The sequence below is a fragment of the Myzus persicae genome, unplaced genomic scaffold, assembly GCF_001856785.1.
Source record: "Myzus persicae strain clone G006 unplaced genomic scaffold, MPER_G0061.0, whole genome shotgun sequence".
NCBI lineage: Eukaryota > Metazoa > Arthropoda > Insecta > Hemiptera > Aphididae > Myzus > Myzus persicae.
In genome coordinates, this window is record NW_019104299.1 from 23,420 (window position 1) to 35,945 (window position 12,526).

The following is a 12,526-nucleotide window of genomic DNA, read 5'->3' on the forward strand; positions in this document are numbered from 1 at the left end:
CAGTTCAATTTACCGGTTGAATGAGGATCCTCCAAATGCTGTGTCGGGATCGGCCGTAGCGGTGATTGAACATCAGTTGGTTGTGTAATATACATTTATTACCCTAGGTAGTTACGTAAAAAAACAATCCATTGTGTGAGTATTTGGCAAGTCTGGGGTGTCATGTGTTGGACATTGTTTATTTTTCTATTTGTTTGGTTTCTTTTTCTAAACTCTCCTCGATAACATTTTCTGTATTTATGACAGTAAAATATTCCAATACCTATTTTAATTGTAAAAATAATCAAAATAGCTTTATGTTGAATAAAATGCATGGTTTGCAGTAAAATGTTCTCTATATATAATTATAGAATCAAAAATCGGACCCTACTAGTTCGACATTTGAAGTGTACGAATAAAATTTAAGTACCAAATACCAATATGAAGTAAACAAATATTTTTATTTTCCTGGTAATTAGTGGGTTAATTAGAGGTAATTAGTGGGTTGGTGCCTCACTTGCCTCACCAAGAAAACCGCCATTGCTGAATCTAAATATCAAATGCAGACAATCAACAAGTCTATAGACTAATATCAATTTTTTTTTTTGCAGTTCAAAGGTTGTATGAACCGGTAACTGCCTACTGTCGTTCAGTTATTCCAGGAAAATACAACACATATTTTGAAAACATTATATATCAATAACCAGTTAGATAGAATAACGTTTCAATATTTTGTTTAATTATTTTATGATGGATATAGATTAAAATGTCTAATACAATTCATTAACTTGATTGTTATTATAGTGTTAGGTTTTTGTTAACTCCCGACATTTATGTATTGGAATGTTTCAGAGAATTCACTATTTTACTTATTTGTACAGGCACAATAATTTTTTTAATGATTTTCCTCACATAATGAATAATGACTAACAAAAAAAGCATTTATTATGAGGGAGGATAAAATATTTTATTTTTTACCCCCTTTTTAGAATTGTATTTAAAATTGATGTTCTAGTCTTACACGGTGTTTGGAAAGAACGTCATTGCATTCACAAGTTCACGTTCATATTTAGTGAACGACACACGAGCGTCACTTATTTTTCAAATTGAACGTAAACGCGAACGATGTTTATATTTTAATGAATTTGAAAGATTTTTTAGAAGCTCAATTTATTTACCATTTAATAAATATATGTTTTGAATATAGGTATTTATTAATTGCATTATTATAATATTTTCTTATTTTAATTCATATAATAAACAAATTTAAAAAAATTAAATTAACGACCCAGTGAATACGCATTCATTTTTTCAATGAACATGAACGTGAAAGCTTTCACTTGAAAAAAACACGAACTTGAACGTGAACGAGTTTGTTTTTTAAGGACTGAATGTGAACGTGAACGAATTCATTGTTTAGTGAACGTTCCGAACACTGGTTTACACAGCTATGCAACTTGTAATAATTTTTCCTAACACATTAAACAATTATATCTTAATTTTATTTTATTTCACAAATACATTGTAGTACAATTTTTTTTTTATATTCTATCATTATTATTGGTATTATCATTACTAATAAATTCTGAGCGGAGTGTTAAATATATTATTGATTTTAAAATTATGTGTTTTATTTTTGTTTGTCGTCACCTTTTGGGGCAGTAAAAATGCTTCGATTTTCTATTTCAGCATATTTTCAGACAGAAAAGTGAATCGACTCTAAATGGTCAATTTCTAGAAATAATCAAAAGCTTCAGGAAAAACAAACAAAAAATTAAGGGCAAACTGAGATTGATGCGAAAAAAACAGTATTTGAAAAATTGATTTAGTTTTTTAGTGTAAGACCGTGCTCCAGAGGATATTTTCTGCTCCATGATAATGATATCGAATGTTTACTTTCCACTGATATGGGTAGGTAAGCCATTTTTCTTCGTTCCGACGTTCCGTCCGTCTGGCGGTGCGTTATATAATTGTTTGCTGTAATTGTTTATACTATACAACAACTTACTGTGAACTGTATTTCAAGCAAAATAAGTTGTGAATAAAAATTGAAGTTGTAAAAATCAAATTAACATTTAGGTATAAACATTTTTTTGAACAGCCAATAAATTCTAAGCAACAAAACAGGTAAACTTATGTAATTATACTCGTTTTCACTTATGCAATAATACCTTATATTTATTAGCTTCTTGAACGTAACTTTTATCTGAAATTGAAAATCATTATAAATAGGTAAAAATGACTACCAATTCACGGAAACCCAGTCTGTTTGCTTTAAAAATGCAAAAACGAATAGATCAACAAACCAATTTGTCTCTTGAACGCGAAAGTGACAAAAATTCTTTCGGAGATGCTAGCGCTATACTGAGTGGTCCTGAAGCAAGTGATATACACAAAGAAAACGTTCAAAAACTTACTAGTATGAGTGACGAGGAGTTATTAAATGCAAAAAATGAATTGATAAATAGTATGGATGGAAAATTAATTGAATTTTTAAAATCTAAACGAAACAATGACAGCGCCCCCGGAAAGTATAATCTCAAACAAAAGGACAGTGATAGAGTAAAATTGCTCAATACACAAAATAAGATAAAAGAAGATAAAATAAAAAATTTGTCTTATATGAAAGATCTAGTTAACAACGGTCTAAACATGGATGTTATTGAAGAAGATAAACTTGGATGGACTGGTGATTTGAATGTTGAAAATCAAAACAAAGCTATTGATGTTTATGCTGCTCGTTTTGGTCTTGATGGAAAACTGTTACCCTACATAATAGAAAATAAAACAACCGTTGACGGTTTACATCATCACGGCGAAGAACAACATCGCCCTGGATATACTATCGATGAACTCTATTCTTTTCTTCGTAAAAATCATGCTCCTCAAAGAATATTAGCCCTAGATGTGTTGTCAAAACTAATCAATAATGCTTGTTCCTATGATTCAGTTTTAGACAAACCTCTTTTATGTTCCTTGACGGAATCTGGTATGTTTGTACTGTTGAGAATGGCATTAGATGACACTAACATTGCGATTATTACAAATGCATTAAAAGCTATTGGAAATTTATTTTCCAGAAAAACTGACCGTACAATGTTGTCTGGTTTATCTGGATGTAATTGTGACATTGCTTTACCCGTTTACATAGTTCCAGATGCAGAAATCAACCAAAATGAATTGGATAAATCCTCTGATTTTGATTTAATTGTGTTAGATCTTGTACACGGGGCGCTGAGAACTGACTTAATTTTAAGATTACAATATATTGTTTTCAATATGAATATAGGATCTAGCTGTCTTTTAGACATAACAGAAATTTTAACTGGCATTGCTTCTCGAGGAGAAAAATATGCATTTTTAGTTGTTGAGACAAATTTGTACAAGCATTTGTATAGTTTAGTTTTCACAAACTTACATTCTGATGATCTATCAGAAACCTTTGTATTCCTCACTCGTGTAATCAGTAGTCAGTCAGTTAAATGTGCTTTAAAATTATTGGAAATGAAAATCCTAGATTCTATATTTAAGTATATAAATAATCCGACAAAGACTCCGTTGCTGCTAGAATGTCTATACTTGTGGCAGACATTTTTTGAATATAAATTGGCTGGTCAAACAATTACCGAAGTAGCCAATCTTGTATTAAAATTTGTTGATCGCTCAGTTGGTCTTAGTGCAGATTTAACAAAAACTGATTTGTCTTTAATGTCAGCAAGTTTAAGTCTAATTGATTCAGCCTTGAGAAATTTTGGTAAAATCTATATCGATCCAGTGTATCAGCTTACAGAAATAATTTTAGCCAGACTATTAAGTAGCTCTGATTTACCTGATTTTGAAACTTCAAAACTCATTGGTAACTGCTTCTCTGTTCTCAGTTCTAAGAATTTAAAATTTGACTCTGTATCCTCAAAAGCAGTTGAATATTTAAATAAACATTTTGGAAAAATTTGTGAAATATTGTATGAAAAATCATGGTTAATGAGCAACTATGTAAACAATAGTCCTAAATGCTATCCCAGTCTTGGATTTATAAATATATCATTAAATGGAGGAGAGCCCTTGTTTATGTTGATTGGACTTATGAAATTCTTATGCAATAATCCCAGACATTTTAATATCCCTAAACAGTTTTGGACATATTTAAATAAACTAATGAAATCATCTATAGATGTATCACATTGGTATTGCAGGTATGAAATAATTTTTTTAATAAATATATTAAAAACTTTGACAAACGTGCAATTTGAAATAGAGCCAACCCATAAAATTGCCATAGCACTTATGTCATTTATACCTAAACATATGGCTGAAGAATTGTATTATACTTTGAAATTGTATTTTAACAGTAATTTTGTAGATAGTATCAAGTATGAAAGCAATTTTGAAATTTTAAAATCATTCTATGAATTACTTGTACCCAATAACAAAAGCACCTGTGCAAGTATATTAATTACTGAACTGGAACCTATTTTACCAAAAGATTGGTTGTTTTTACCAATTTTGAAGATTCATGAGACTCCATTTTTTAAAAGCTCAAAAGAAGGCGAATCACTTCTAAAAGAATCTTTAGCTAATGTATTGTTTATGGAAACACATTATCCAGAAGTGTGTGAACAAACTCCATTGGCTGCACGTTATTGCCGTGTAGCTTGTACATTCATGTGTGGTCGTCGTGGTACAATTTTTCATGAAGTAAAATCAATGTTGAATCAAATTTGGCATGTATATGCAGCCCAGAACGACAATTTGAATTTTAAAGATCCAATCCAAGGAGTTGAATCTTTCTATGACTTTTACAAAACACTATGTGAACATTATGTAAGTGTATCATATTCTGACACAGTTTTTGGGGCATATGTATTGCTTCCTTTACAAAGAAAACACAGTGTTGAGCTAAGAAAACTAGTTTGGTCAGAAATTGAGTTGCCGCAGACTATTAACATTGATGAAGAACATCTAGATCGAATACCACTACATAATTATACTCAGCCTGTTGAGACAAATAAAGAACTTCTAAAAATGTACACTAGAGTTATGAGTTTAAGACGAAAATTTATTATGTACCATATTGCCATAGCACATTTAAACCAAATTTAGTTGTTTACAAAAATTTGTATTTTCATTGTTATTTACTTACTGTATTGTTTTATTTCAAAGATCATCATGGGTGACCGATACAATATTCACAGTCAATTGGAGCACCTTCAGTCAAAGTACATTGGTACAGGCCATGCAGACACCACAAAGTTTGAATGGCAAGTAAATCAACACCGTGATTCATGTGCTTCATACCTTGGTCATTATGATTTATTGAATTGGTTTGGAATTGCTGAGAACGAAGCTAAAGCAAGAGTACGATTCAATTTAATGGAAAAAATGTTGCAGCCTTGTGGGCCTCCGCCAGAGAAACCTGATGAATAATCTTATGAACTATTAATATTTTATTGTTGAACTAAGTTCAAAATCTAAAACAATATATTATGCATCAAGAATATTTTTTTTTCTATTTATTCTTTAATTAATATTAATTATATACAATTTAAGAAATACATTTTGAATTGTTGAACACCCGTAATATTCGTATCAGTACCTTATTCACCTTAATTTAAACAAAAAAATAATTTATAGCTATTACTTATTAGTATCATTAAGAATTATGTTCTGTAGTATGTTAATATAACAATTAACGATGAGTGTTATGAGTAAGAGAGGTAATTGCAGGATTTTGTTTCTGGTGTAGCATACTTTTTAACCAGCCTGACAGCAAGAAGCAGACCATTTATTAGTTATTTTCTTGATTATCTCATAGCAGCATATATAATACCTAACCTTTATTTAATTTGTGATATAGGTAAGATGTCTGCAAAATAAAATATAATGTACTCATATATAAATATTAACATTACATACAAAAGGGTTTTGGGAATCTAATGCAATCTGTGGCATTGTATTGTGCCTTGATCGAACTGTTACTGCTTGTTAATATAATGTACATGGTTTAGTCTGTATGTGAAAGCTTGTGTTAATAATTGTATATTGTTACTAAGTTGCTAGGTGCAGCAAAAGCAACACAAATAATAAATAATAACAAATTAATCTAAATAGGCGATTGCAGTCATTTATAAATTGGTATGTACTGGCTTTATAACAATATGTAAGGATATAAAAACACCAAAATACATTGAATCAAACATAGGTACAATTTTAAAGTGGCTGGAGCAGGTACAAATAATCTCGTAAAACAGGCCAAAAGCTAGATAAAACTGTGGGAATTAAGTTTGACGGATTTTAATTTTGAAAATTAACTCTAAATCTTCAACAACTCTACTAAAGCATGACCTTTGAAATATATCATTATAAAATTTAACAGCGTACTTAAATATATAAATTACCAAAATTCTTATTTTTTAAATTGTTCATATTTTATTGAAGAATTCGAATAAATAAAATTCCCTCAGCCATTCTCCAATGAACACAATGATTAATTAATATCTATTTTCAAAATTACGATTTGTCGAATCCAATTCTTTCAATTTTGTCTAGCTTTATGGCATTTTGTCATTTGTATATCATGACGTTTATTTGATAAAATCTGTATCATTGACATGTGCCTGTGTGTGGAGAAATTTATTTGTGGCGGTGAGCCATTGGTGCCCGGTACTTGATAACAAATTTTACCAATTACACACACTAACATTAATTTGCTTAGACAGTAACACAGATCAAATATAATTGCTATATGCAATTCCTTAAGATAACTCCTTATAACACATCACACTCAAACCCCCTTAATTCAATTAGAGGGATAGCTTTTGAGTATTAATTACAATGGAGGAAAAAAATGATGAATTATACTTATTAAATATATTGAAAAAGAAGACATCATTAACAAATTTAAATCACTATGGTAAATTTGATAACTTGATTTTTAGTATGATAACAAATCCTGAATAAAATCTGACATGTTATTATAAGAGGTTTTTAATTAAAATTTGATCAAATTTAAATCAATAATAATTAAAATAAACACAAATGTATGCAATTAGGGATTTAATACAATCTTTAAAAAAATATTTTATACTCTTATTATTAAATTAATAAACTTGGCTCGACTTTTTAATTTATTCTTTAGTTTCATTTTCAAAATGTTCAATAACATCTTTTCTAGCTGCAGAGATCACCATTTTGTATAGTTTACAATTTTGATTAATCAATGTTTGTACGTATTCTGGAAACATGTTTACATCCATTGAACCATTCTGAGCAAATTCTGTAATTTGTTGCAAATTCTTCATATAAGCTAGCATGACGGTGCCCTTGTTTTCTCCATTGTCTATCCTAGATGAGCACAATGTTTCCTCATCATATGTTGGATCTACTAAAATTTTGTTATTGTAAATACCCTAAAAAGAAAAGAGAACATTTTTAATAATAAAAACATAGACAAGACTAGATATTTATTGCATTGATAGAATCCTTGATTGTATTGACTAATAGACATTGTATTAAGTTTAATATATTATATACCCCTCCTAACAATTTTTTTAATATGTGGGCCACAGTAAAATGTCTTATAATAAGTCGTAAATCATTAAAAACTTGTAGTATAACCAGATAAATGAATGAATAATAGCATTTATAATTAATGGTAATAGGTAAAAGTCATTAAAATTTGAATCATTCAAATATAACAGTAAGTACAAAGTATAGAGTATTAACTTCTAGTTAAAAATTTAAATAATTATTGAAAAATTGTTTTAATATTTTAATAATACCATTACCGTATGTGTTTTGCAAAAAATAGTTCAACATAACATTTTAATATTTATATACTCTGTTCTAAATAAGATTATAACCCAGCAACGACCAGTTTTCGTCAACTTGCGGTCAGAAATATTGTTAGACACCAAGTCCAGTGCTTTGGAACAAAGCCACACCCATGCAAACAACTTGGTCGCTGGGTAATGATCTTATTTTGAACAGAGCATAGATAAATAAATTACTAATTGTAATATAAATAAATTATAGGCAATATATCTTTAGAATACAAATAGAGAGCTGAGCGTTAAACATACTATTTTTACACGGAGTCATATCTTTTGAATGATTTATAATTGAACTCAAATTTAACACATCCATCAATCTGACCAGTCTCAATGAAGATGTACACTAGACCTACTATATACCTGTGACTTTTCTCAATTTTGAATTATTTTAGTTAAGTTTATTTTCAAACATATGACCTTCAAATATGAATATTTTTATTCTGACATACTAATTATTTCCTAAAGAAGTACAATATTGATTACACACATAAGTAATCACTGCATGTTCATTAACAACTGTAAAAAATATAACAAACCAATGAAGTAGCAACGATCACATCATACATAGGTATACATCCATCCATTAGTGCAAGTCCTGCAGCTGTGATTGCAGCAGCCAACACAGATCCATCATTTTCTAATACCAGAACGTTAATATGAATTTCAAAATTTGCAAATTCACCCTATAAAATAATAAACTTATGATATGCTATCTTTAATCTGTGCATACAATGCAGATTCTGTTGAATTTTATTATTAATTCAAACCAAAATCAAATATTATGAAATAAATAAATATTTCATTATTTAATGACAAAAGTAATGATAACATTATAAGAAAAATCAAATGGTAATATTTCTAAGCTCATGTTAAGTAACTGAGTATCAATTTAATGGTATTCAAAATCATCATAAATTTAATTAGTTGAAAAACTCACTCTACAAATAGCAGGTTCTAAAGCTCTGCGTAGTTCATTACACAATTGCCGTTCTTCAGAATCTCTTGTATAAGTGCGCCGCTGTCTACATGAAAATGTAGCAAATTTAAATTCACACTGGAGTACTCCAGTTTTAGCATATTCTACTTTATTCGGAACTTCTTTAGGGTCAAATACAGAACATATTAATTTTGTACTACCACATTCTAAATAAGCTGAACCTTTGGCTTGTGTAACAATACCAGTTTTGATACCTTGATAATAAGAAAATGCAATAAGCAAAACATTCAATATAAATCAGGAACTTAAATCTTACATAAATTTCTGTGGGTTGAAATATCTCTGCCATCACATCGAGTATCCTTCATTAATCCCGTGGCAATTTCTTCAAGTTTAGTATTGTTTCTATCGATTAAATATTGCTGATAAGGTATGGACCCTTCGGGCCCAAGAACTCGATATACATTTGTAGGCATTTTTATAGTACCGATCGGAGTTAATTCAAGAGTACCTATTCAAATTTAAAATTGAAAACAAAATATTCTTCAAAATTGAATTTTTATTATCTGTAATCCAACCGCATGGGTAAGTAAGTTGTTATTTGTTTGAATTTCTTATCATTGTTGTTTGTATATTATTGATAATGTAATCAGAGAATAGATTATAGATGAAATATTATCATGATTTAAGATAGTACTATCTTAAATCGTGAATATTATTAATCATTTTTGCTCCTTGAGGCATAGAGCAAGATGGATATAATATATCCACCTTGGCAAAGACTATAGAGCTTATACAGTAGAGCATCGATATTCCGGACGAATGCAGACCGAGCATCGTCCAGATTATCGATTTTCCGAATTACCGGAGGTTTTTCAAAATTACCTACTCAAATGACTAAGATTTAACTTTAATTTCGCCATCTTTATATTTATTGCATTTTAAATTACAAGAATAATAATCAAATTAAATTAAAACTAAACTAATGAATTACAAAAAAAAAATGTTTTTAATAATATGTATGTAGAACTGAAGTATAGTAATCGGTAATTTTTTTCTGAACAATACTTTTAATTTTCATTTCAAAAGCGAGTTCTCTTAATCGACGCACCAACAAAATATCAGTGTTATCCATGTTCTCATGTTCTGCCCATTGCAATACAGTATTCAGTGCATTCACAGCTTCTGAAGTAGAAACTTTAGGTACTTGTACTCACTTGGCTGCAGCCCCCCCCCCCGAAATGTTAATAAAATTTAAAAATTATTTTAATGGTCCATGGTATTCGATCAAAAACTTAACCACCGCTGTGTAAAAAATTGATCAGCCCCCCCCCCCCGGGAAAAAACTACGCCACTGCTTGTACTGATTGAGCTACTTTCATCCTCGTCAATATCATCCTCTTTTGCTGCAATTTGTATAATTTGATCATCAGTTAAGATTTCGTGATTCGCTAAATCTTCGTCTGCGCCACGGCAAGCCCATTTCTGTGCTTGAGAATCAGACATTTTATTCGAAACAAATGGAATTTTGCCGTCCGGATAACCGCGTTCACCTGATTATCGGGGGTCCGGACTATCGAGGCTCTACTGTACTTATAATTAAAGACAGGATTTATATGCATTTTAAATTTTTAAATATGCATGATGCAAATAACATGCACTAAAAAATCAAAATATGCAAAAAAAAGATGCCAAACATGCAAAATAAAATTTCAATTTTTATTACATTTTATATTTAATCAATTTTGCAGTGATAATTATTTACTAGATTTATTAAAGTTTTAAAAATAAACAAAAAGTAAGATGTATAATAACAAATATATGATACATTGACACAATAATGTAATTAAATTTTTTATCATTGATACATTGCAAAAAATATTTTATTAAAATTAAATAGTAGATACATCGGTGATATACTAATATAAATAATAAAAAAGTATGAACAATTTAATATAGTACCTATGTTAATTGGAAAAACAATAACCTAACCTATTTTGAGAGTCCGAATATTCTTTTTCTATATCGACACCTGAGGCTGGGTATTTTTTAGATACTTAGGTAAAAAGAGCCAACAACTCACTTTTTTGGAAAATCAGGAATGTATTTATCAATTTAACCATAAAAATCGTCGATGACTGGTGCTATGATACCTATGTTTTGTGTGTTCATTTTATTTGTTATTTTTTCAATAAGGGCCTTGTAAAAAAAAGCCACACGTGAAACAGAAGAGTGCGCACGCCTATAGCCTTATAGCCTATAACTGATGTGAGCTCGGTAAATGTATATCAGGTTAATTCCAACAATTTAAATTAGAAATGAACTGATTACATTTCATTTTCTCTCGTGTAGCAGAATACCAAAATTTTATATTCAGATGTGTCTCAAATAAAATTATGTTTTTTTAAATTTAGCTTAGGTTACATATGCACTTAAATATACATAACTATTAGTGGGGCAAATTACATGTGATTAGGTATTTAAATTGGTGCAAATTATCGTCTTCCTATTTCTCGTATATACATCAACTAGTGCAGCAGCTCCCTCTTCCCCTTCCCACACACGCACAAATGTTGAGAACAACATTGATTAATATTATGATCATGATTAATACTTACCTATTGATAATTTGACTACCGTGAACACCTACCATATCTGGACGGCTGCACTTACACGGTTTGTAGTTAATACCCTAGGTTTAAATATTTTATGTTTGTTCATTATACACGCTTTGAATACCGATATTCAGTGTCATAAAGTTGCATCAATTTCTGGTGATGCAGAGACATATTTTAATTTTGAACCCACCAATACTTCAACTTCCTTTAGAATTTCACGCCGGAAAATTGTTTACCTAGTTGTAATCATAATGATTAGTATAAAAAGACAACCTTTGTTCGACAATTATAGTTATGTAGATACTTGTTCAATAATCAAATATAGAATTTTGAAAATAGAATCTATGTATTTATACAAACATTACAAACTGTTATGATATTCCGGTGGTACAAAAATATAAACTTGCACCACTCAATTGACCACCACTGTCGATATTGGTGTAGGTAATCACCACGTTTGACATTTAGGCTTTGAGGTACAATTTTGGCACTCATTTTTTTTTTAATAATTTACGGAACAGGTACTCACCATTATTGGTACTCAATCTAATGACTAAATTAAACGAAGTCACAAGATATACCCTCCAAAAAAAAACCTAGTGCGTGGATGTCCATCCAAAAATACTATGGGGTATGTATACGTAACGAAACCAGTGAATACCTTTACCGGTGTTCATGGCGTTTCATGGCAGTTCCATTAAATACTGCGCAGTCCACTTGTACAATTATTGTTCTTCGAATTAATTATTATTTATTTTAAGCCATTATTCAAATTTGTAAAATAAATAACCATTCCGGTTTCGGGTGAACCGGGATGTTATTTTCGGGCGATTTGGGAAAAAAAATGTGGTTTAGGATATGGGTTTTCAGTGTTTGATTTTTTTTTAAGGCTTTTTAAAGGTGTTACTATTCATATTACACATATAGTGCTGCTGTAGGCACGAGCGTAGATATAACATGTTAATATAATCCGAGATATAATCATACGTTTCATAATCTACCACCTAAAACGTCCATTATACAACTAGCTGTTGTCTGTTTCGCTTATCGAATAGCGGTTGCCATCATTGGTAAAATAACCAATATTATATTAATTGTGTTTACGGTGCGTTTTTTGATCGCTGTGCAGATAAAACGACATTGAGTGCCACGTCGATAATACA

General features: G+C 30.0%; 2 protein-coding genes across 2 annotated transcripts; one reads left to right on the forward strand and one right to left on the reverse strand.

Annotated features, from left to right (window-relative positions):
• Positions 1-1,871: 1,871 nt before the first annotated feature.
• On the forward strand, positions 1,872-5,133 carry LOC111040980 (RNA polymerase II-associated protein 1). Its single transcript, XM_022325086.1, has 2 exons — positions 1,872-2,106; positions 2,212-5,133. The coding sequence occupies exon 2, from the start codon at positions 2,218-2,220 to the stop codon at positions 5,077-5,079; it is 2,862 nt and encodes a 953-aa protein (XP_022180778.1). The 5' UTR covers positions 1,872-2,106; positions 2,212-2,217; the 3' UTR covers positions 5,080-5,133.
• Positions 5,134-5,974: 841 nt separating this feature from the next.
• On the reverse strand, positions 5,975-9,357 carry LOC111040981 (exosome complex component MTR3). Its single transcript, XM_022325087.1, has 4 exons — positions 9,062-9,357; positions 8,746-8,999; positions 8,345-8,491; positions 5,975-7,385 (listed from the first exon to the last, which is right to left on the reverse strand). Exons 1-4 carry the CDS (start codon positions 9,219-9,221, stop codon positions 7,104-7,106), a joined length of 843 nt encoding a protein of 280 aa, XP_022180779.1. The 5' UTR covers positions 9,222-9,357; the 3' UTR covers positions 5,975-7,103.
• Between the last annotated feature and the right edge of the window lie 3,169 nt (positions 9,358-12,526).